Source organism: Drosophila miranda, chromosome XL, assembly GCF_003369915.1.
Source record: "Drosophila miranda strain MSH22 chromosome XL, D.miranda_PacBio2.1, whole genome shotgun sequence".
In the NCBI taxonomy this organism is placed as follows: Eukaryota; Metazoa; Arthropoda; class Insecta; order Diptera; family Drosophilidae; genus Drosophila; species Drosophila miranda.
The window spans coordinates 21,491,598-21,516,709 of record NC_046673.1 but is presented as its reverse complement, the minus strand read 5'-3'; the positions used below and the strand labels follow the sequence as shown (position 1 = coordinate 21,516,709).

At 43.7% G+C, this 25,112-nt stretch overlaps 1 protein-coding gene across 4 annotated transcripts; it reads right to left on the bottom strand.

Moving 5' to 3' along the window:
- Window positions 1-1,828: 1,828 nt before the first annotated feature.
- Window positions 1,829-25,073, bottom strand: LOC108160432. 4 transcript variants are annotated; one of them, XM_017294440.2, is made up of 9 exons: window positions 24,720-25,073; window positions 23,696-23,960; window positions 6,525-6,933; window positions 4,862-5,034; window positions 4,027-4,143; window positions 3,669-3,944; window positions 3,300-3,541; window positions 2,806-3,009; window positions 1,829-2,744 (listed from the first exon to the last, which is right to left on the bottom strand). In XM_017294440.2, the coding sequence occupies exons 3-9, from the start codon at window positions 6,743-6,745 to the stop codon at window positions 2,280-2,282; spliced, it is 1,698 nt and encodes a 565-aa protein (XP_017149929.1). In that variant the 5' UTR covers window positions 6,746-6,933; window positions 23,696-23,960; window positions 24,720-25,073; the 3' UTR covers window positions 1,829-2,279. The 4 variants fall into 4 exon arrangements, with proteins under 4 accessions (XP_017149929.1, XP_017149945.1, XP_017149937.1 ...); XM_017294456.2 differs by having other exon boundaries at window positions 6,525-6,930; XM_017294448.2 differs by having other exon boundaries at window positions 23,696-23,841.
- Between the last annotated feature and the right edge of the window lie 39 nt (window positions 25,074-25,112).

The window sequence follows — 25,112 nt, the reverse complement described above, 5'->3', positions numbered from 1 at the left end:
TTTCCCATTTGGGGTTTCCTTTTCGTACTTTTTAGCATAAAGAAACCAACAGACAAGTAAGTCATACAAAAGGATATATCGGAAAGGAAGATATAATCTTAAGATCTAAGACATGTTTCTAGAAATGTGTTCAGTCTTGCCACATTAAAACTGGGACTCAGTTTCTTTATTTGTCTTTGGGGGCAATGAATAAAGAAAAAAATAAACAGAAGTTGCAGTTGTGTTTTTCAGCAAGGTTCTCGATTCCACTGCGGCAGAAACGCGCCCGGAATCGCCATCGGAATAGGGCTATCCGCAGCTCTTTCAGGATTCCCTGGCAGCCGAATGGCCAACTGTCGCCTTGCCACGAGCGATAGCTGATTAGCTGGAGGATGAATGAATGCTGATGAATGAAGCAGCGAATCAATCGATTTGATCTCACTCGCTGGAAAATATAGCCTAAGCCAGAGACCGGTAATCGCCGAACGCAGATACATATCTGGACAGTGTCATCCATGGTAGATCATGATCTTATTAGGAATGCCCAGCAGAAGGTGGCAGTGATGGAAAACCCAAAATAATGTTTCCTTCTTCTTGGCCTTCGATTCCAAACGATTCTTGGCGAAAGATCATTGGAGCAGCGAATCAATCGATTTGATCTCACTCGCTGGAAAATATAGCCTAAGCCAGAGACCGGTAATCGCCGAACTCAGATACATATCTGGACAGTGTCATCCATGGTAGATCTTACTAGGAATTCCCAGCAGAAGGTGGCAGTGGTAGAAAACCCAAAATAATGGTTCCTTCTTCTTGGCCTTTGATTCCAAACGATTCTTGGCGTAAGATCATTCATCATTCGCGTTGAAGATCTCCAAATTAGCTACATCCTGCGAATGTTATCAGACATTCAATTCCATCAATATTCAATGGGGTCATTCTTCGTTCCCTTAACAATTGAAAACTCCCACTCCCACCCCTGTTATGCTGAAATTATTGTAAGCTTCTTTCTTTCTTTGTGTTTGTGCGCAGGATAAGCCCAGCACCGGCACACACACACACACAAAGTAGAAATGCAGTAAGCCGCAAATGTTTGTTACTCCATTACGTTGCCACCAGCGGTTGCATCCATGTGTCTGTGTGTCTAGAATGCATATGGTGCTGCGTGTATTTTAGTTACCATTAAGCCCACTCCCGGGTCTCTCCTGGCCGTGTGTTTTGTGTGGGGGATTTCACATGCTAAAAACAAAATTGCACTTTTTTCTTGCATTTCTTGCCGGTCTAGCTCGGATTTCGATTCAAAGCGCGTCCCATCGGCCACCGACCAGCCTGCACCTTCAATTATCGGCTTAGCTGGAGCCGTTCTGGCCCTGTGGCCCTGTGGTCCTGTGTCCCTGCTGCCCTGTGCAGAGCTGAGAGCCAGGAGCTACAGCTTTTCGATTTCGCTTGGTTTCTGTTTCTGGGCCTGGTTTTTAGGTGGTTTGGCTGGCATTCAATTAGGTATTGGTCAAACCACTGCCTCTGTGCCTGAGATACTCGTACAAATGTCGATGAAGATTGCAAAAGAATTGGGGGTTGTGCTGGCCATTGTCAACACTTTAATTATCGCAAAAGAAAAACAAAACCCCATAGGCCGCTCTCTTATATCTGAATACATATCGAATATGGCACTTCGTCTTTTATTTTTTTGTCCATCTCTCTGTCTGTCTGTGGATTTATTCTTTGCTGCCGTGTCGACTGCCTGTCCTGCTGTCCACGTTTCATGTGACGACCCTTGGGAGTCCTGCCGCATGCCAGAATCAACTCGCATTCCCATTGGGGCATGCCACTCTGTAACTGAAACTCTCTTGAGTGTCTTTTTTTGGTTTTGTATTTGATTCGTTTAGTACTTAGGACAACAATTACGTTTAGGTTAACTATCATAAAACTATAATCATCACATTATGGCACAATGTATGTTATATAATCTGTATATAGAGAGAGAGATATATATGTAGAGTCCTTCGTCTGCGTTTCACAGACTCCCGAAAGGCACTGTTCAGGCTTGGATCACCAGGAAACACAAGAATTACAGCAAGAATTTGCTGATTTGTGGCTGCATCTTTCGTCATTCAATCTACTCATTTCATGTATTTTACTCATTATTCTACGCAGGCGTATGTTTCAAACCTTCATTCCTTATTCGTGACTCATTCGTGACTCATTCAGTACTCGTGAGAAACACTTCTGCCATTATCTTTTGAGTGAGTGACGCTGTAATCATGCTTTTGCCAGAGAAATCGCACTCGAGACTGTGGCACGACTCACGCTATCAGGCGGCCCGTGGCCGTCGCCTTGTTGCGACTCCGACTGCAGCTGCGACGACTGCTGCCGCCTGCCCCACCGTAGGGCGCACCATGATGGTGATGGTCTCCGTTGATGTGCGTCAGCGTGGTGGTCGTGTGGGGCACATAGAGACTCGTGTTGTTGCGGGCATGGCGACGCCGATAGCGATACCCTGTGATCAGCTCGCGCACCGTCTTCCGGTACTTGTCCGACAGCACGCAGTACAGAAAGAAGTTCGAGGCGGCATTAAGAGCGGCCAGAAGGTTGCACACATTGCCGGCAATCACCTTGGCACCCGGCGCAATCTCCATGTACTGGTCGAGTATCAGATAGATGGCCCACGGCAGCTGGCACACGATGAACAGCAGAACGACGGCGATCAAAGTGATTGTCACGCGATTCTCCTGCGAAACGCTGCCCGTCAGACCAGTGTTGGACTTCCGCTGCAAGGTCGAGTAGAGTTTGAATGTGGATTGTGGATCGTGGATCGTGGATGGAACTCACCTTGGTGCGTCTTATGCTGCTGGCATTTGTTAGATCCCCGCGTAGGCTCTTCGATCGGTGGACCAGCAAGATGAGGAAGCAGTTGAACGTGGCAAGCAGGAACAGTGGAAAAAGCACAAATACCAACAGAGTGAACAAGCTCCACACGTTCACATACAGATCGTTGTTGCCCAGCTCCGAGAAAATGTGAGTAAAGACAGTCATCTAAGAGATAATGGGAAAAGTCTTGAGATAATCAAAGTATTATGGGAAAGACTTGGGCTTCACTTTATAAGATGTTCTTTGGAAGCTGAGGTCCCCTTTGAGGTCTAAGATCCTTAATTCAGAGAGTTCTTTAGGAGAGTGCAAAGCTGAACAAATTGTCTCAGAAAGCCCCTCAAGATATTGCCTCTCCTAAAGGAGAGCCTCGGGTCTGTTTTCTTAAGCATAAGTTGAGGTGACGTCTCCGTGGGGGCAAATTTTCCTGCAGTTTCCAACGCACATTTTCCACTCACATTTTGACAATATTCCGTTACATTAAATGCGAATGCATCTGAGTGATTGAACTCCCCGCTGCGTCCGGAACGTGACAACTGCAGCAGACTCTCCGTGACCCGCTCTATGGAGTCGCGCTCCCCGTCTGCCGCATCTGAGCCCTGCTGCCACAGCTCGGTGGCATCTAGAGTTTCACTCTGGGCCGGCGGCGGCGTCACAGATGACGGCCGGTGCCGGCGGTGTTGCTGTCGTGGAATGTTGCCTGTTGTTTGCGGAGATGGAGCAGCAGAGAAAGCAAATATTGTAGTTGCTATCACATGTAGGTACATACATATATGTATGTGCATGGGAGGCGGATCCTGCGGATCCCGGGGTAAACGTTTACTCACCTGACTCCCCATCACCGTTACCGTTGCCGATGCCGATGCCATTGCCACTGCCGTCGAAGAGGGGAAACGTTGCAGCACTCCCAGTGGTGGTCACCTCGGGGTCATCCTGCTGCTGGTGCCACACGGTCGCCGGTGTGGGCAGCGAGGGCGTTGGCGAGACATTGGCCGGGGTTTGATTGCATGGCTTGTAGGCGTCATCAATCAACTTCCAGTGGATGTCCATTGTGTGCTCGAACGCGGTGGAGAGCGTAGACAGCAAACAGAAGAGGGCGACGGCTGTCAAAACGAGGCGGAAGAGCGGATGGGAAAGGGGGGGATCACGCGTTCAGTCAAAGGATACCCTGGGGGGGATGCTCACCTGATATCACCCTCTTGGCCAGGGTTTCCGTGCAGAACGTTTGCCTCTTCAGCGGATACCGTATCGCGATAAATCGCTCTATGGTAAAGCACACGGCTATGTAAATGGATATGTATGCTGTCACCGAAGTCACCGAAAGAGAGAGAGAAGAGAAAGGGGGGAGAGATGGTTAGAAGCATGACTTACAGACACAATCACTTGCCCATGCATTGCACCTATTAAAAGGTGCTCCTTCCTTCCCCTCCCCAATGAATACCGCCTGCTCTGGCAACGTCCCCGAGCGAATGCCATGCCTGTCAGTTGCGCACTCTAAGCGATTGACGTCCGTGCTCCACTGATGAGCCACGCACTCCGGGGCGGCGGGGGGATAGCGAGTGTTTCTCTTCCGATGGCGCTTTTCGGATGGCCGTGAGCCGCAGCTGACCGACGACCGCTGTAGCATTTTGTAGAAAGCGCTGCTAAACGCTATGCATCGTAAATTGACAGAGCTCAATGAAATTGATGCACAGCACACCAGCAGCAGCAGCAACAGCAGCAGCAGCAGCAAGCCGTAGCCGCAGGTGCAATTCCAATTGATGTGCCCCCAACATTGATGCATGGCTGAGGGCTGGGATTGAGGGGGAAAAAGGGTGACAAGAGGGGCCATTGTGCTATGGTGTCCTGCCGAGGCAATGGAAGGCTACTATGGAAACTAGGGATAGTGTTGATCAACGTCAGGGGCAATTCCACAACAAGATTTACGCCCGAATATCTCGAATCTCATTCTAAGTCCGAATATGGATCGATATAGATCCCAGATCCCAGATTCCCCATAAGATATTCGTCTTTTACTTACCGGAGACATCGCATAGCCAGACAAAGTATCCGTAGAGGCGCCAGTAGATCTCGCAGTGGTACTTGATGTACTCGTAGTGCTGGAGTGTTAGGATTAATTGAAAGGTCAGGTATGCAATGTCCGTAATTGCCAGGGCCGTTAGATAAATGTTTGTGGTGCACCTCATGCGCTTCCTAAATGGTGACAAGAATCAAATCAAAAGAATAGCAATTTGTGTTTGTTAGCCTCTCCCTCTCTCCTATCTACATATGTACATATGTATCTGCACTGCTCTGTATCTCTATGCATTCTGTATCTGTATCTGCGAATGTGTGTGCTGTTGAAATCAGGCCAAACAATTTGGTGGACAATGCAAACGTTGCCAAAATGAAACACCAATTGAAATACCAAATTGCCCGAAAGCGTTGGCGAGTCAACGGGGCCAACCGGCAGGCAGAACAGCACAGAACAGGACGATGGGCATTTTTCGAAAATTCACGCAAATGTCGGCACAGTCATAAAGGCAAAAGATGAGCAATAATAAAAACTAACTGTTCAGCATTTATAGTAGTTCTGGCTCTCTCTGGACTCCCACCCACCCAATGACCGACGAATGAGCTGCTCTTTGGATTGCTCTTCCAGACATCCAGCGAGCCCCAAGAAGATTCGAATAGTTATTCTCTCAAATTTCTCCATTTTTGTTTAAGGATAAAGGATACAACTATCTCCCATCAGAGCAGTCAGAGGATGAAAAAGGGGGATCCAACTTGTTGCGGGGCAAACCAAATCATGGCACTCCCAGCATAGCCATCATCTTCAGTAAGGCTCTGATTTGAATGGAACCCTTTTTGGCAGACAGGCACACCTGATGCCACAGTGAAGGGCACACACAACTGTCGCATATTTCCATCCTGCAACCATTTCGAATGCTCTTGCCACAACAACAACAGCAGCAGCAGCGGCAGCAGCAGAAAACTACCACTGAATCGGACTCTCTTGCAACGTGGCAGCCATGCCCCAGGGTCTCTTATCTGTTAAACAACAGCAACAAAAACAGAAGAAAACGAGAAACGTCCCATCGGGGGACGGAACCGAGGCATTTGATACCCTGTATCGAACCATTTGTATACCTTTCTTTACTCAGAATACCCTCTCGTTGGCTCTTTGAACAGCTGGCTTTCGAAGACTATGGATGCAACAGTCATTTCCAATGCAATTTCCTACATACTATATTCCGATCCGAGCCGGAGGACCTCATAATTGAGGATCTATGTATATAATTTGCATGGCAAATGATATACCCATTCACAGGGTATCAATAGTCGTCGTACCCCCGAACCCCCGACCCGGTTTCTGCATTTGGAGCACATAAAATGGCTGCTATTGTTGTCGGTGTTGGAAATAATTTTAAAGTGCAACGGTGGCTACAATTAAATGCCGTGTTTAATGCCTGTTCCTCGGTGCCATGTTTCACTGTACCATCCACACCACAGCCACCCCCTCCACAGGGAGAGAGTTAGTGAGAGGCGATGCAATATACATATGTAGGATGCCCAAAATAATACTGCTGAATGGTCACTCCCATTCCATTTCCGAACCGGTTGGGTCCATAATCCCCCCTACAGGAGGGCGCAGAGAGAGCGAGAGGGAGGGAGAGGCTAAGTGGGTAGACAAGTGCACTTACCGCGTCAAAACATAAATGCTCACTGAATTTCCCAATAGTCCAATAACAAAAACGCACGGCACCAAAATGCGTTGAACAACATGCCGCACTTCCGCCATATCCGCATCCGAGAACATTTCAACGCCCGCCTCGGGCGATTTTGCTGCCTCCTCCGCCTCGGTCCCCACGGCCTCTGCCACGGCCTCGGCGAGAGCCAGCGTCAGCGCCGATGACATTGTCATTGCTGCAGGCTCCAGGCTGCAGGCAGCCAAAAGGCAGCCTCCAATTGCTGTTTGGGCCTATAACCCACGGACAAGAGCACAGCACAGCACTTGAGAGCTTGTTGATTGCGAATAGGATTCCGATTCCGATTCCGATTGCACTTTTCACAGATCCGTGCGTCCCCAAAAGCTCTCAGGAGTCTGCACTACTAAAAAGAGAGAGAGAGGGAATGAAATAATGATTAAAAATCAAAAATCATAAGTAGTTTACTCAGCTTACACCTGTGGGTATAGGATTACCCGCATCATAGTAGGGGACTTACAGACAATTAAGGACAAGTACCGGCACTTTTTGATTGGGTATAAGTTCTCTAGGGGTTGGGGTTTAGGAACCAATCATTCAGATAGGGTGACACAAAAGTACATATAGCTATAGCCACGTCTTTGAATACAGATCTCCAGGGGAGTTGGGGAATTTAGGGCCCATTAAAGTTTCAAGATATAGATAGATGGACACACAGATGGAAAAAGTGTGTTAGAGTAGTATTTTACCCACTGAAAGAATGGGAAAAACCTCCCAGAAAAATATCCGCATAGATAGAACTTAGGCTTCGAGCTTGAGCTAGAAAGAGATGTTTCGGGAACCATCTATTTATTGAAGACAAAAGAAAAGAGGCTCCCAAAATTCTGATTGAATAATTAGAGCATTTTTACGTTGCCTTTAAGTGCATTGATATAATATTTCAAATGATGCATTTATAGTACGTATGTATGCCGCAGATGTGTGTATTAAAGGATATACATAAGGATACTGATATTGGAGAGCCAATATCGCACAAGGAGTGCTGTAAAAGGACCCCCTAAAACAGCTCTAAGAAGCGTTGTCTTACGGTTGTTTGTTGTGGCTAAATTTTTCACACAGCCACTCGGATATTTTGTCTCAAATTACATTTCCACTTGGACCACACACACAACCACCCAACCACCCACAGAGAGAGAGAGAGAGAGAGAGAGAGAAAGCTCACTTATTTATTTGGTTTTCAATTTCGGATTTTTTGTCGGGGCTTTTTCGCTTATTTCTTTTGATTCACTTTGTGGGAGTGTGGGACTGTGGGAGTGCAGGGGGTCGAAAATGTTATTGGAGCACCATCACCATTGACCTCAACGAGCCACCGCCAACCCACCCCCACCCCCCCGCCGCTCGCCTAGAGCAGACAAATTGCGCGTAAAATAAAACTGCAATTGCAATTGCAACTTAAACAACAAAAACCCGATAGATAGACAGAAAGAAAGAACCAGTATCGAGGCATTTGATGCCCTTTTCGAAAGATATCTCCGATGCTACCTCCAATAGGTCATCGGTTAGGGAAAGGCATTTTTCGAGCAATGGCTTGAGATATTAGAGTCTGATGGGATCACTGATGCTGCTTCCTGTTGCGTTACGATCTGATCAGAATCATAGTATTGTTCGTTGAAAGGGTAACAAAGAGCAACACTACAAAACCAGGAAGCAGGGAGCAGCAGCAGCAAAATAGAACTAAACGAAGAAGAGCTAAAAATTGGAAAGCGTTTTAAAAACAATAAAAGTGGAAAATTCCCGCCATTCTGCCAACGCCTCCCCCTATCCCCCTCCTACCACCCACCCCTCTTCACTGTCATGCAGCAAGTGGAAAATTCGCAAATATTGCACGTATGTACGTGCAACTGCAACAACAATACCCCATCCCACCCCACCCCATCTGAAAACCGTAAAACGATATTCGTTGCATTAAGCGAAAAACCCAAAAAGTGTAAAAGAGAGTACAAAAACGAAATGAGAAACAAGAAACAAAATAAAGGGAAAACCGAAAAGTGTGTACTTCTGGCCACACAGCTGATGACATTTCGTAGAGTGGAGTAGGAGGAGAGTTTGTAGGCGGGGCAGCTGCAGCTAGACCGGGGAATCCCCATGGGTTAAAGGGTGCCTCCTCTTCCCCAAGGAAACACACAAATTTAACTATTGGATGATTTTTTATTAATATACGGGACGGATTTATGCAAATCCAAATTTTTACAACAAAAAAAGGGTGGTCAGGGCAGGGATCCCGAGTATTTGGGGTGGCCCAGCGGCTTGTCTTTATCATCTGCCAGCTTCAGGGAATGATGGATCTGGGCCATCGAATGCCCACCGAATCCTTGTTGGCGAGACGTAGCGCCGGGCTGGATACATCCATAGGGCATACGGCGGAGAGGCCGTCTCTCGTGGACTCTAGGGATTGCAGGCGGCGCTCTTCGAATTTTTCCACCATCTCCCCCGTTCTCTGGCCATTGGCTAAAGCTTGAAGGTAATAATGATCCCCCAGCACGATATTTCGCTCATTGTGCGCCAAGAACTTGCGCAGCAGCATCTCTGGCATCCCGGGGGGGCCAGCTCCAGGGCATGCTTGAACAGTCGCCATGCCATGCCATTATCCTGGACACATCTATCATTTTTGCAGGCCAAATCTGAGCAGCAGCAGAGAACCTACTGTGTTTTTTGACGCCGATAATCGGCTCTACCCTAAACCTTCGCCCAGGCAACGCTGCTAATGGCTCTTAACGGCCTCCCCCGTAAGCCCCAACAAATCCCGGCCAGAAGTTCACCTACGCCTGCCACAACAGTTATCAATGTACACACAATATGTACGTAGGAATGGGATTGTGTGGGGAGCCAGGCATCATATCCGCATAGAATTAAATAGGAAAAAAAACGGGAATTAAATAGGACTCATTGCGTTCCCCCACTCTCTCACTGATAGAGTCGCCTCCCTTACTACTTTTCCCATTTGCAGTTTACTGGCTCTTCTTCTTGCACCCAGACAATGATTCATTTTTTGCTTGTTTCTTGGTCTTTTTTGTGAGTATACATTTGTATATGTAGAATATACAGACACACACGTACATATGTATATCCTTAAATCGCAGAAAAATACCCACATTTTGGTGCTTTAAATTTAACAGGATATTCATGGATTAAATATAAGTTACCACTTGATTGAAATTTTTGTTTAATTTTCTCAACTCTACATTTTTTTTTAAATTATAACCATTTTTAAGGGACACCAAAGCACAACATTTATCCGAAATTCGCATCGATATATTGCTCAAATTTTCAATGAAATCGGAGTTTCCCAAGCGAATTTTTGGTTGTTTGCTAAAAATAATAGATCCAAAATATTTGAATGCATCTTATTTTGACCTTTTAAGCACTTGCAACGTCTACGACTATCCCTATCGACACAGGCCCATCACCATTCCAGGGTATGCACATGGCCCGTACGCCGCTGGTCCAACTCTAACGTCATTCTCTGCAGGCTGTTATCTCCCTCTCCCTCTCCCGCTCACACTCCACACGGCCGGCACTCCACACGGCGAGTATGTGTGTCATTTCAGGCGCAAAAAACAAAAGATGCCTAAATTAGCACACCCACGCACACACTCAAGCAAACAGGCACAGGCATAGCAGGACCAAAAGGGACGTGCGAAAAAAGACAACGGTCCAGCCGCCTACCCACAAGTGCAAGCGAGATGAACATACGCTCGCTCACTGCTGCCTCAAGGGTATAATTCCGAATTCTTGAAGAAAAGGTGGCGCAGAATCTCTACGGAAAAATTGCAGTTTCAAAACCATTTCGACATCAAACCTTGTGTTTAAAAATGAGTTTTTGTGGCAGTTAGCAGGCAACGACGCTTGTTTTTACGCGCTGTATCGCAACCTCACCTTATAAGGAATATACCTTGAATTCCTCAACACCCACTCTGTTCCTGCAGCGGTTCGTTGTCATACTCTTTGCGAGGAGTGGATAAAAATATTTTCAACAGTCATTGCACATGGATACTCCCACACATATTCCAATCAGATGTCCGTCTGTTTCTCAATTTTGTAGCAAGCCCACAGTACTCCACATCATACACATAGGTATGTGCATGCCCTGCCATAGTGAGGGTATCAAAATCTTCGACACCTCCAAAACTAGTCTTCGTTACTTTTTTTTGTGTTCCGCCACTGGGCCGCCGCGTTCCACATTAGAACGACCAGATGCAACAGAAATACCTTCGACTGCTCCCTGCTCCTCCTCCTGCACTTCACTGCACCGGCACCTGCCCTGGTACTGGCACTGGTACTGTTCGTTCTATGTATTTTTTCCTTTGCATAATTAGTGAGTGGCTCAGTGGGTTGTGGGTAGTGGGGTAATAGAGGCAACAATAGCATGGGAAAGTCAAGTGGCTGTGTGCCATTTTCTCAAGCCACCAACAGCAGCAGCAGCAGCGGCAGCAGCACCACCACCAGCAGCAGCAACAACAAAAATGTGCCTTGCCCCTAATTGGCAACAAACTACAAAGAAAATGGAGAAGCAACTTTAAGGCAGGCGGAAAGGGAGAGACAGACACACACCAGATTAGTGGGGGAGTGGAGGAGTGGGGGGACAGCAGTCGAATAGAGTAGGATAAGAGAGAGCGAGAGAGAGAGAGAGACCTGCGGCCATGTTTTTTACGCCTGATTATGACAAGTTGCATTTAAGCCCCACATTTAAAATGAACTTTAAATGGAAAAACTGACAGGCAAGGAAAAATCCACACTTTTCCTTCAGAGACCTCATCCTGGGACCTGGAAGCCGGCACCTGGAACCTGGCACCTGGCCATATAAATCTATGAGAGGAGTCAACGAGTCAACGGTTCTGTAGACTTTGTTTATCGTTTGCCTTCTTTACTTTTTAGAAGGGCTCCCGTCACCGTCATCGCCACATTCCTCATACCTTTGCACTACCTTGTGGCACAGCCTTACCTCCCCCTCCCGTGCCCCACCATGTTTACCAAGGATCTGTAGCGGCAAGGAGATAAAGTCAAATAGTTACAACAGCATCATGACAGGGCCGCGTGCCCAGCTCCCTGCCCACGCCTCAGCCCCAACATCAGCCCCAGTCGCTGTCTCAGTCAGGTCAGTCAGTCCACTCTCCCTCTTACTCACTGTCAGTCAGGGAGTCTTTCAGTCATTCAGTCGGCTCCAAGCTCGGTCCGAGCTCGGCGCCACTGCCAGCAGCAGGAGCGGCAGCATCATCAGGCTTTGTGGCAAAGCAAACAGGCAACGATGCAAGTAAAGGAGATGATGGTGCACGGACTTTGCGAGATATGTCCCTGAGAATGCGTACAACAACTACATATACTGGCTAGACTTGGAGCAAAGGTTATGCGACTGCGGAGGTACCTTCTTGTGAAAAAATGTCGCCCCCTATCAAACATTCTTTGACGGATTCTTTGCCATGGGGCGGTGCGGTGCGGTGCGGCGCGGGGCAGGGAAGCATTTGCATTTGCTTTGCGATTTTGGCTCTTTAAAAAAAAACTCAGTTATTAAAAGCAAAAATGCTTTTAATCGTGCTCTCTTCTGTGCGGAGCAAAGCCAATGGAATTTGTTTTGTCTATTTTCTAGTTTTGGCTTCATTTTCTGAAGAGGACAAAAGCTTAAAGATGAACAGGAACTGAATTTGTTGGTGGGCAAGCTGGATTTCTCTTTAATATATTGGAATATTCACATTTCCGTAAATCACAGATATGAGTGGCAGTCCTGGGAGAACGGAAACCCTATCCTGACAGATTGCAGTGCGAAGGACCGTCTCTCATCATTCTTTTCCTTAAAGCGAAACGAAAACTTCTTAGTAATTGCCTTGGCTTGAAGTGTTACACCAAGAGCAGATCATCAATTTGATGATTTGTGTATAATAAGAGTCAAAAAGTGCCGACACTTGAAATGGTATGTATTTTGAATCATTTGAAAATCCTGCGGTGAATAACGTACGAAGTATTCCAAAAGGGGGGGACAGCCGAATGCTGCTGCCACGAGTGTCCAGGTCCAGGCCAAGGTGCAGCACTGCTCTGACAGCCCATCCAACTGGCAGATCCTGGCCCTGCCCCTGCTCCTGCCTCTGTGCCAGCATCACTTTTTGTATACCCTTGCAAAGAGGCGGCTGTATGATTCGGATTCTTTGAACTTTCTCTCTGAAAGAGTATCAAATTCCTCGGCTATTGAGTTTGGCCTTTCTTTCTTGTCCTTTTCTTTTTTTGACAGACAAAATTGCATTTCGCTCAAGGTGTGACCCGGGTCCAGGGTCCAGAAGTCTCTGGCCAAGCATTTATACATAAATCGTGTGACATTCACGTAACGTGTGAGTGCAAGGAAGGGAGAGAGGGGAGGGGCATGTGCCCCACCACACTGAGGGAGAGACAGACCGACCAACCCCTCGTCCATTGCCATAAAACTTAAACAAAATATTTATGCACACGGCGCTGTATTCTGTATGCTGTATGGTGGATGCTGCATGCTGCATGCTGCAAGCTTCTGCTTCAAGCTACTTTTCAATTGCAGCTGGTGAATGGTTTAAGAGGTACGATGGGTGGTGTGCTGGAGTGTTGCACGGCCGAGTGGGGGACAGGACTCTGGAGGGGCCTTAAGTTATCAACATGGAATGCAATTTTCCAAACTGTCTATTTTCTATGCAAATTCGCTTGCATTTCACCACGCGCTGCGCTTTGCGCTTTGCGCTCTCTCTCAATCTTCAATCGTGCACGGCCCTTGCACTCCCTCTCCCTTTCTCCGCCCACAGACAGGACCAAAGGAGAAAATCAGCAGCGCAAAAAACGAGCATCGCACAAACATGCAAATGATATGTGTTGCATCATAGTGTAGAACGAATCCCCGCACTTATGTATATCAAAAGCATCGTGCCACTCCACCCCCCCCCCCCCCCCCCTCTCTCCCTGTGTGTGTGTGTGGAACATTAACTTGATATATACGTCTGTGTATATAGTATGTATATAGCAATCAAATGAAACTGCTTACGACAGATTCTTTTAGAAAGCGCGATGATTTTGTTAAAAGGTTTGCAATGCTAAAAAGGCAACATTTTCGAATATACAAGCTACGGATATACTGTGTAAGTAATTCCGATTCAGTCCAACAACAATCCGATATAAAGAAAGAGCAATGAGTGCTTCTTTAAGGTACTATAATTTGAAGACTGAATTCTTTTGTCAAACATAGCTGATCACGGATCTAGAGTCTAGATCGAAATCGATGCGCCGAAGCCCGACAGTCGTTCGTCCGGAGCTGCTTACTGTCCTTACTGGGTAAAGGATAAACATCGAATAACACCTGATGACATCTGGGAGTTATCAATACAAAATGTTGAGTGGTTTTTCGTCACCAAAAGAGGCTAATGAAGTCTTGTTTTAGGTCTTTTAAGTCTTTGTTAATCGTTTCAAAAGATAAGATTCTGCTAAGATGCAGATGCTAGATTGTGTGGCCGGATGGTATGGGGGGTATGGGATCGCTAATCTATTGAATGTCTTTATTGAACAAGTATTTACTTTTACTTTCACTGTTTCATCCCTGCCTCCGATCTCTATCTCTTCTTATAAAGTCCATCCGTCTATAAATATTGCACTGCTTCGCCTTGAACCTATTCCTTGAACTCGTAGTTCAGGGCCACGCCCTCTAGCTGTGTACAATGAAAGCAAAAATCCAACAATAAAACCCCAAATTAAAATCCAACAAAGGAGAAATCCAATTCGTAAATTTGGAGCCAGCTTCCAACAAGTGCATTTGCAGTTGAATTAATTCGATTAGTAAAAGACATTATTCACAATTTTGTGCGGCTGTTGTCGGATGGTTAGCCAAGCATTTATTTATTTAGCATTAGCATTATCATTTTCATTCCATTGCCATTGCCATTGCCATTGCCGTTGCCGTTTCTTTGGCGAAGCTCTCCTTCGTTCCGTCAATTAGTTGGACAGCCTCAGGACGGAGGGCGTTTTTGTCAGGGCCATTCGCTCAACGAGCCGCAAACTTTCCCCCAAAAGAAATTAAAACCAAAAACGCGGCCAACAACAGCAGCAAGGAGGACACGCAGAAGGAGAACAATTGGAATGAAAATTTAACAATTGTGCAACTCTAATCTGCGCGGCAATAAAATGAAAATGCTGCAAGGAGGAAAACTTTGCCACGCGACGAGCGCAAAAAAAATACAAATACTCGTGGAAACACTAGGAAAACACCGACACTCCACCAGTCACCGATACACCGGATACCCTTCGGTGTACGTTCCAGAAGCAGCCAGACACATCTCTCGGCTTTCAGTCCAGCAAAATTGGTTCTGAAAAGTATAAAAATCGATTATCTCTGCCGCAGAGCCGCATGCTTTTCCCATAGGACTATCTCTGTGTCCGCTGTTAGTCAGTTAGAAAGTCGAATGCCATATGGCCATAATCGAATTTCTATACATTCTATGCATATGCAATCCCTTGTTGATGTTACCTACAGGATATATATTTTCTACCATTCCAATGATACACAGAGGAGAAGAACAACCAAATTCGAGGCCAAAATGTATATACCCGCCTGCGATGGGGTATCGAAAAAAGTAAAGCGTCACGAAAATGCGCAGACAGCAAAAGCGGAAAGTGTTTATACGTACAAGACATACATACCTACATATACATATGTATGTGTATGCATGTGTGTGTTTCCAGCTATTTCTGTTGCGTTTGCTAAGGATGTTTGCAGGATACAGGATACCCTTGCGAGAAAGTATGATGGTTTTTGCACTGCCAAAGTAGTTCTACAGTTTTTAAGCATTTTAGCACTATTTTGTACATTGATGGATAATTATGAGAACTTTATTGGAGCATTACTTATACCCTTCTTGTATGAAACACAGGGGCGAAAATGTCTAATGTGGCTTTTCGCCAGGACGGAGCACTATGTATATTCCAGCCGATTTACCATCAATGGGTATCAAACGAAAGATATACTTTCTTTCTTGCCAGCTGTACTTCAAGGTGGGGGGGAGGAGGGGGCGCCTCCATTGTTGCTAAATGCGCTGCGTTTATTTAGAAAGTTATTTCTCTTTCGCTCAGCGTCGGCAGCAGCAAAAAAGTAACTAAAAATAAGCTCAGCCAAAATAAAAACATTGTTGCACATGTTCCACGATCCCCTCGTCGCAGACCTTGCCACACCCCGCACCACCACCACGAGCAGCAGCAGCAGCAGCAGCATTACTGCCCCCGTTGCCCCAAACCCAACAAAAAGATGGAAACAAAAACTAAAACAAGCTGGCAACATTGTTGTCTGTTATTTTGGCTGAAAGCAGTGCCCTGAGTAGAGGGGGATTCCCCGAGTCGGAGTCGGCCACCCCATGCCGCACGCCCGCTTGCCTCATTAGCTTGGGGGATTGCCATGGATATGCTAAAAGGTTTTTATTATTATTTTATTCACTTTATTTGCTTGTTCGTCTTGCCGTTGTTCTTGTTTTAGTTTCGTTTTCTTTGCTGATGATTATTAATGGATTTAATTTGTTGGTGGGGGGGGGGGCACCCGATTTTTTTTTAAATTCGTTTGGGACATTACCTCGGGACATTGCTTTGGTCTGGGACAAAGAACTTAGTATTTCTAGGCAGACACTCTCCGAATTCCATGCCTGTCGAGAGTTTCGTATCTCGTGCTCATTGCAACATATTGGTTTTCCTCGTTACTCATCCTATGGTAAATCCATCTATGTTTCGGGCTACAGCTATTATACGATTTGTAGAAGACGCTAAAGGTTATTGATCCAATAAAAACAAACAGTAGGCTAATGATACTTCGTTTAACCGAAAATTTTACGATTCGTAACCGCACAATAGAGATTCAGAGATATCAATTTAGGAAAACTAGTAGGCCCAGAGATACCCCTTCCTATTCAAATATAGAAACATCCAATATTCAAACATAGAACTCGTCAACCCGTAAAACATTGTGAACATTTGCGTCTAACAGAAGAGGATCTCTATCCTTTCTACAAATGGAGATGTTGGCCAACAAGATATTGGCTTGTGGTTTAATCACCTTCACAAAGTTTCAGATATTTTATGTCCTGAAGTCTGAAACTGACGATGAGTCAAAGAAGGAGAAAAAGGAACTGGAAACCATACTCCACACTTTACGCAAGTGTCTGCGTCCAGTGGCCACAGCAATGACTGGATTGATTGTCCTTAAAGCCATATTCAAGCCCTGTTTAGGGCCAATGCTCAAGTGAGTTTCCAGACCTCAATTCTTTTCCGGCTCAACTTATCACTGTACTCCTTCTGCAGATAATACTTTTCTATTTTCCATTCCAATTAATTAATTTAAATATCATCGTCAAAATTTCCCCAAAAAAATGGTTTTAAATATACATATGTACCTTCAATCAGCCTTGTTTCCGGTTAGTATTCTGCAAAATGTGGATTTGATTCGTCGATAAAGTCAATGGATTACGCATCATGGAATTCCAGTTTCGAAACTTTTTTACGGAAGTGCAATTAAGAACAAGGCTGAACAAAATAACTAAATTTTGCGTTTTATTATATTCATAACAAAAAAAGTTAATCTATAGGTATCGGGACCCTGATCTTGCACCCAAAGGGGGATTACCTTTGGGTTTTTGGTACTAGAGTGTCGCTTTTCGACTGGTTTTACTATATTTTCATCTTTCCTTTGATACATCAAACATTTGGTTGATTGGTGAGTATTCTCAAGAATCGAAGGAGACATCTTGAGACATGTTTTTGGGATGAAACTAATGCTGATGATCATATGACGATAAAATTGATACCTATACATCACAGATTTTATTCAACATTGATATAGAAAAATTTTTAAGATGTTCTATAGAATAATTGCAGGGTGGACCAACAAATATCCTCCAAAATAGTCGAAAAATATCAACCATAAATTTAATTACAGTTGCATAAATATATATTCGCACCAGTGACAATCAGTTTCCCCCTTTTAAATTTGTATATTTAAAAAAATGATATTTATTTGCCGATGTGCCCACATTCACAAATGTGTACAGCCCCCTTGTACTCCCACATACTCCGTGGCTACCATGGAGATTACTGCTGCTGCTGCTGGTTCTGCTTTTATTATTATTTAGCCATCATTTGGCTAGCAGTCAATTGGGCGTTTTGTTTATAAACAAAAGAAAACACGAGGCAAAACGAACGAAACAAGAAAAACAATTTTTGATGTAGCTCATAAAAATGCCAAAAGAAAAGAACAAAAAAAAAATATAAAGGAAAAGAAAAGAAAAGTCAGCAAGACACGAGGAAAAACAGGCGAACAAAAAATAAATAATAAACACGAATCGCAAATATTTGTAAGCTTTCATCGGCTAAGGTGGCAACAGGAGATGATGACTTCAAAGGGTGGATGGGGTGCTGTTGATGGAAGAAAACAGTATTAACAGGGAAGGAAGGAAGAGTACAGAGAACAGTCGCAGCATTTGATACCCTTTCTGGTGAACATAATCTTGTTCCAATGATGGCTAAACGGGTCGATCAATATTCATGAGTTTTGGCCTTAACAAAAAGGGTTTTCTTATCCTACTTGCATTCCTTTCTGTGGCAGCTAGCTTATTCGGATGCAAAACGATCATGTCTCGATTAACATGACTTTTGATGCTGCCTTTCCTTCTCCATGTCAAGGCCTACCATACCCTCGTGTTGCTTTCCCGCGTATATTTTTAGAGCCAGTTAAGCAGGGAAATTCGCTTTTCATACGCATATTATTCGCCTTTTTATTCTCGCATGCGACATAAACAAATTACGTATACGCCGTATGCGACCAGGGGCCCAAAAAAAAAAAAAAAAACAAAAAAAAGGCAAACGACAAATTTATGAAATTTAATCCAATGGAAATGGAAATGAGAACGAAAACCGAGAACCGAGAACAGCGAGCAGAACGGACGAATGCGGAGGCGGTAAAATGAATTCAGTGTCAATTAATTGCAGAAGCCGCTGGGCTCTGGCGTTCGCGATGCGGGCATTGGCATTGGTTTACTCCGTGGATACTGGAGGATACTGAACCATCCAGCCAGCCGCAAGGAGAATGTTTTATGATTGCTGATGTCGCACCGCTACCCAACAGCAGTCCCGTCCGTCCCCACTCGAGCCGCTCCTCTGTTTGTTTTATTATGCGTAAGAGATTATAATGGAATTAATTACGTATACGCACAGGTGGACGCAGGACATGGCACACACTGCTGGCCACTTAATTAGTACGTGGGGGTGTACGCTATGTGTATGTATGTATATGATGCCTGATGCCTCCTGTCTACAGCCTCCTGTCTCCTGCCTGGTTCCTGGTGCTGTGTTTGCTCATATTTAATTGTCTGACGGCTTTGGGCAAACATTTTCGTTACGCCGAGCGCTCTTTTATTCGTTTCTTTGTTTGTTCTATCCACTTTTTTATACGCTTACGCAATAAATCCGACAAATACCCTAACAATTGGCCAGACGCACAACACACCACGCGTAAACATTCAGTTTTAATGAGAAAACGAAGAGCGATCGAAGAGCGGTCGAAGAGCGATCGAGGAGCGATCTCTGTTCATTCATAAATCAATATCAGAATATTTCAGAGTTCATTGGAAATATGATGTATTAAACCGTTGTGTTTGGCTTTCGGGAATATCTTTCAAGCCAGAAAGAAAAGACCAAGATCTATTCAATTATGAGAATTTGTACTTGGGTTTGGTTAGCCTTTCTTTACCATCGATTCAATCACCAATGAGGAAACCAAAAACTCTGATGATGTATGTGAGGGAAACGTTTATCACAGACCCAAAAGAGCATTGCTCCAGCATGATCCGATCGCATAGTAGAGATCATTTGTAGGATATTTTTTAGAGATATCTTCGGTATCACTCTAGATGGGTGAGGGTATTCCAAAGGGGTCTTCACGCAGGGTCCCTCCAATACCCTTATAGGATGCTACAGAGTTTTGATATTGTTCTTTCAGCCTGACAATTAAATTTGATAATTAAATTTGCATAATTAATCAATTAATGCTGCGTTTTAGCGTCCCCCCCTTCCGATTACGAGTAGATCTGTGTGGGCGATCAAGTGATGTGTTTTGGGTGGCATGGCCATGTCGCGTGCATAAATTGTGCTTCATTTTAATTTTGATTTTGATTTTCATATACAACGATTGTCCGTTTTTAAGCCTCGCACGTGCTCCAACGTGTCTACGCACAAATATGAGTCCATATCGAACGAACGTATACCCTCTCTACTTGTTTTGCCCAAATGGTAGGATAGAGGGATTGGGCCTCGCATTTAATTTGATATGCAACTTGTTTGCCCCATCGCCAATGGACATGTCAATTATTTAATGTTTAGTGCCTTATTGCATTTCAATTTTTGCAATTTTTATCGCCGGTAATTTGATATTCACAGAGATTACGTGACGTGCATCGGGAAATTTCTTTTACATTCGGTTGTCCGTTGGATGGGTTCTTTTGGGGTGGTTCTATTAGAGGGGTATGACGGGGGGCAAATGAGAGTTTTATTTACTGTATCTATGTCGTTTTGGCAAAGGAATCGATTCCGTTTCCAATCAATATAACATCTTCATTGGCTTCATCATTAATATTAAGGAAGAGCCTCCTCTTGAGTTTGTTAATTCTTTAGAAATATCAATATTCATGGGTTAGAGATTCCGCCAAAATATCGTAGATTGATCTGGTCTCTTTTGCCTTTGGGACCATGTCATGTGTGTCCGTATGATCTGCTTAATTGACATCTAAATTCTTGGGAAATCTTTTCCTCTTGCTTTGATTCGTTTGACTCATTTCTGCTGTGGTATGGTATGGTAATTCCCTAAGATACCTCAAGCCCCCAGGTTCCACTTAAGAGATACTCGAACGACATTGAGGTGTCAAAAGTGTGCTGCCCGGCTCCCCTGCTCCTTGAAGCTCTCTGGTCTATTTTGGTTTTTGGGAGGGATGGTTCGTCATTAGACGACTGCTGGCTGATTCAGTCCACAATACTAATGGATCTTTCGGCCAGCAGCTTCCGCTCTGGCACCAACCCCTTCGCATCCTTTCCTGCTGTCACTGTCACAGTGGGGTGGAGGAGAGGGTCTCCACGGAGGCCCGGAGGCACCGGCTCACCTGCCATTTAAATGCATTTGATTTGATATTTTCTGTCATTTGCTTGTCGTTGTTTTCCTTTTTCTTTCCTTCGCTTTTTGGCCTTTCTGTTGTTCTGTTTTTCTTAGAATTATTAGTTTGTATCTTCGATTTGCCCCCCCCTCTGTTTGTGTATCTGTGTATTCGTGTATCTGCTTCGCCTCTCGATATTCCTGCTTCTGTGAAAATCTTTTAGCTTTGCATTTTGCTTGTGTTGTCTTTGGCATTATATTTTTAAACGAGAATAACAAAGTAGTACTACATAAATAATATGACCCACTCTTAATTGCATTTTCTATTTTTCTCTCTTTTTTAGCTGCTCTTTAGCTATCTTATTTGTCCCATCTTTGCCGTTGAACATCTGTGCTTGGTGCCTCCGGAATGTCCGGAAATCTGTCGTCTTCCAGAGATATTGATTTAGGAAATGTCAAAAGCCAATGGCACTACCAATTTGTAGGGTTAACATTTATGAGAAATTTGATTCGATTTTGATTATATTTCATTTGAATTTTCATTAGAAGCATTCGGAAAGATAGTTTTAGATCTCCATAACTCTCACTTTTAGCTTCAGGTTAATTTTGGAAGCTTTATTTGGATAGACCACAAAGTGTATTCCTTGTACTGCTAAGCTACTCTGTGAGAGAGAGATAGAGTGAGGAAACCTGGTTCTTTATGCTATCCATATCTATGAAAATGACTGAATGACTTACTAAATTGTCAGCGCTTTAGATGAATGTTCAGTCTAGATGAATGAGTGGTTTTCGATACGCTAAGCCCAAGGGACTCTCAAAGTAAAAATCTAAAACTGAAGCCCAATCAATAGTCAAAGTCCAGAGTCGATCTTGAACATGCGTTGAATTTGATTGGGATTTTGATGGATTTTTCAGACGGATTTCCCGAGGGGAATGGGGGTATGAGGCAACGCTACCTTTCGATTGAAATTCTATGTAAAATTCACGAATGAAGCGTTGCTGAATGTTGGCTTGAATTTTCCATGTTTTACAAGCGCTTCCCCCAGATGGATTTTTTCAATCACACAACAGAAAGGCCTGCATACAAATTTGATTTGGTTTAGGGAAAAATGAGCACCATTCAGCAAATCGTTGAGCAGTTCATCTGGCATCGTACTCGAGCGCCCCGGACACCACTCTTTCAATTTCAATTAAATTTGAATCTGGTATGCAAATGCGAAATAAAAATGCATTTCCACTTGAATTCAAAGATGATGTTATCTCCGGCTGCATTCTTGGCCAAGCGATTCTCTTTGAGAGAGAGAGACAAATTCAGAGGAAAAATATTCAAATATTGCTTGGCATTTGGTGACGTGCGGCGATCGTGCGACGATCGTGCGGCGCTGGCTCGGCCAAAGAGGGAAAAATAAATGAAATAAATATAAATGTTGCGCATAAAAATCTATTTTGATTCAAGGTCGCGTCATCAGCTTCTCTCAAGGGGTGGCGCGGATAGTGTATAGTGTCCATATACATAGGTGGGATACAGAGGGAAAGAGATCTACGATGATCATGGCGAAGACAAATCACTTCAAGTAGAGAGCTCTAAGAAATTCTTCTGTTCTCTCATCGATCTAGTTTGGCAAACTTTGGCAGTTTGATTTTTTCGTATTCATGATCATGCACTCAATTATAATCATGATTGCTGAGGATCATGACATGATTAATTGTTGAACAAGATCTAGAGGATAGTTTGATTCTTAGATGTTTTTTCTTCTGTAGATTTTCCAACTCTTGGAACTATCTGGTATTGCAACTTCATGAAATTGATGTGCTCAATAGATCATACATAAATTTGGAATATAAACAATAAACAATGAAACATTGCAGATATAGCCACCTTTTCTTTGGCTATAACGATAATCATTTCTTGGTATATTATGTTTAAAAATCTACTTGACTTAATAAAATTTAACTTTTCGCAGATCATCGCTTCTCGATTCCCGGGATCTCTCATCTGGTACAACATGTGGCATACGCCGCACCGCGCTCTCTCGCAATGGAATAGACCTTCTTCATTCGGCAGATTGTTCAATTATTCAATTGTGAACCTGAGACGAGTCGGTGGAGAATGATGATTAGATTTATTAGATGCGGGATTAGCTTGCCCCTGAGCAGAGGGTGGGTGTCTGTCATCCATCCAGGGCTCTCCCTGTCTCCACTTTGCGCCGCCTCGAATGCTAATTGAGTTCGAGCTCGTGGCTTGAGAATGTGATCACCCGGCCTATTCCCAGCTTCATGTTGGGTTCTATTTCTTGATCAAAGTTCCACACACATTACTCGTATTTGTGTGAAAATTCACCTTCTTTTTTTCTGTATTTTTTTTTTGGGTAAACGATTTGATTTGTCGTCGCGGCTTTTGAATTGAAATGGAAATGTGAAATGGTAATGCTACTTCGTTCAATATTTTAATCATCTTTGATTGCCCTGTAAACCCCTTGTTCACCCTGCCTCTGCTGCTCTGCTGCTCTTCTGGTCCTCTGTTCTATATTGAGTCGTCTCTCAAATTGTTCGTGGACTATGCAAATGTAGCGGAAATACTGAAAAAATGCCACTCGTTTTTTGGCCCTGGATCATATACGAGTGCCCCGCTGGCAGTGGCTATGGCAGTGGCAGTGGCAGTCGCAGTCCCACTGCGAGTGCGAGTATACCTGTATATATGTATGTAAGTAGAAGGTAAACCATACAAACAAGAGTATAGGTATATATATATAAATATATATATACATATATGTGTCTTTAGGGGTTCCTAAATGATCTCTTCAGAATTCTGCTCAAGTGTGTCACTTGAACGGTGGCGGGCAAAACAATTGCTTTCGATTGTGAGTATCGAGTATATTTGATCTGCTCTCTACCGAAAATCATTCAAATATTTGGGGATACTCTTATTAAGATCGAAAATATCATTTTGCATATATCTAAAATAGATATCAAAATATGTGTTCTGTTCACCTACCTGTTCCTCGTAATAGAGTTGATTTTTGGGTGAATTTCGTGTTGATTTTTCGGCTGATTGTTTATATTAGTAATTTTATTTCTTGGTCCGGCCATTCGCCTGTCATTGAGGGTTAATTAAATTATTCAAATATTTATACGCCTTCGCTGTAATTTCATTTGAAATTTTCCATATTTTATTTCTGTACATATGTTTTGCAAATGGTACGAGTAATTTGTCAACACACGATTTTTCACTATTTTCCGTGAAACAAACGCAAATATTTCTAAGCGAAACAAAATAAAACGAAACATATCACAACAATAATGAGGAGAAGTGGTAGAAGAAATGTGCCCCACATGAGGCACACAAGTATGTGGCAGAAAAAAAAAACAAATTAAACTTGTTTGGCAGTCGCGCCATGGGGCATTCTTTGTCACTCGCAAACAAAAAAATATATATCAATATTTTGTTCTAAAAAAAATTGGAAAAACTAATGGAAAAATTCAGGGAAATGAAAAGGTATTAATGAATGGACATTTAATTGATGTTATTGCTGCCACCTGTTCATTGATCTGAATCGAAAAAAAAATCTGAAATTTAAATCCGTTTTTATATTATTTGAATTATATTGGGAAAATTTAATTGATTTAATTTAAGTGCATTAAATGTTTATTTATTTTGTATTGCAATGTATTGATATTTTTCGATTTAATCTACTTGAATATAGTTTTGGATCATAATGCAGATTTTTCAAAATTGTCTTTAACATTTTTTTCTTATTGTTATTTAAGTTGTTTACTATAATCATGTTAATTTTAAAAGTCGAAAGAGTTATTGGTATGGAATAAATGTTTCTTAATTGTTCTTCTAAATTTTGTTTGTTTTTTATCTTTTTGATATCAGTTTTATCAATCAGTAATTTTTTGTCTTAGAGGTAATTTCTTTAAAAACAAATACTTCTTTTAAGGTATAGTTGCATTTTAAAATTTCCATTTTTTATTCATATTTAATTTTCATTAAAAAAAAACACACACACACACACCCGTAGAGATAACAGAAAGAGAGAGCAGTAGAAGCGAAACGAGAGGAAAGGAAACGACGTCGCCAGCGCACGTGAAGATCAACGGAAGAGCATCGCGAGGAGACTGAAAAGCCCCGTTAGACACAGATCGCATGCCGCCAGGCGGCGACGACGATTGCGATGGCGACAGGCAGGCAGGTGCGTGAAGGCGGCAGAGGGAATAGGAAAGGGAGAGTGCCTCCCAGAGGGGTACGTGTGTGAGAGGGGGAGCACACTACATAGCGCGTGGGCACCCGGCATCAGTATTAGCGGAGGAGGTAGCGATCATTTAGGCAAATGATAAATGGTGCGAGCAGCGCCGTCTCTGCTGTGCTCTGCTCTGCTGCAGCGAGAGAAAGAGGCGCCAAAAGCTCA

Excerpts from the sequence above, each read along its gene's own strand:
- LOC108160432 (XM_017294440.2), bottom strand. The coding sequence starts at position 6,745 with ATGACAATGTCATCGGCGCTGACGCTGGCTCTCGCCGAGGCCGTGGCA. Across the intron at positions 5,035-6,524 it reads AGCATTTATGTTTTGACGCG|GAAGCGCATGAGGTGCACCA; the intron begins GTAAGTGCACTT and ends GTCACCATTTAG. Across the intron at positions 3,542-3,668 it reads TAACGGTGATGGGGAGTCAG|GCAACATTCCACGACAGCAA; the intron begins GTGAGTAAACGT and ends CGCAAACAACAG.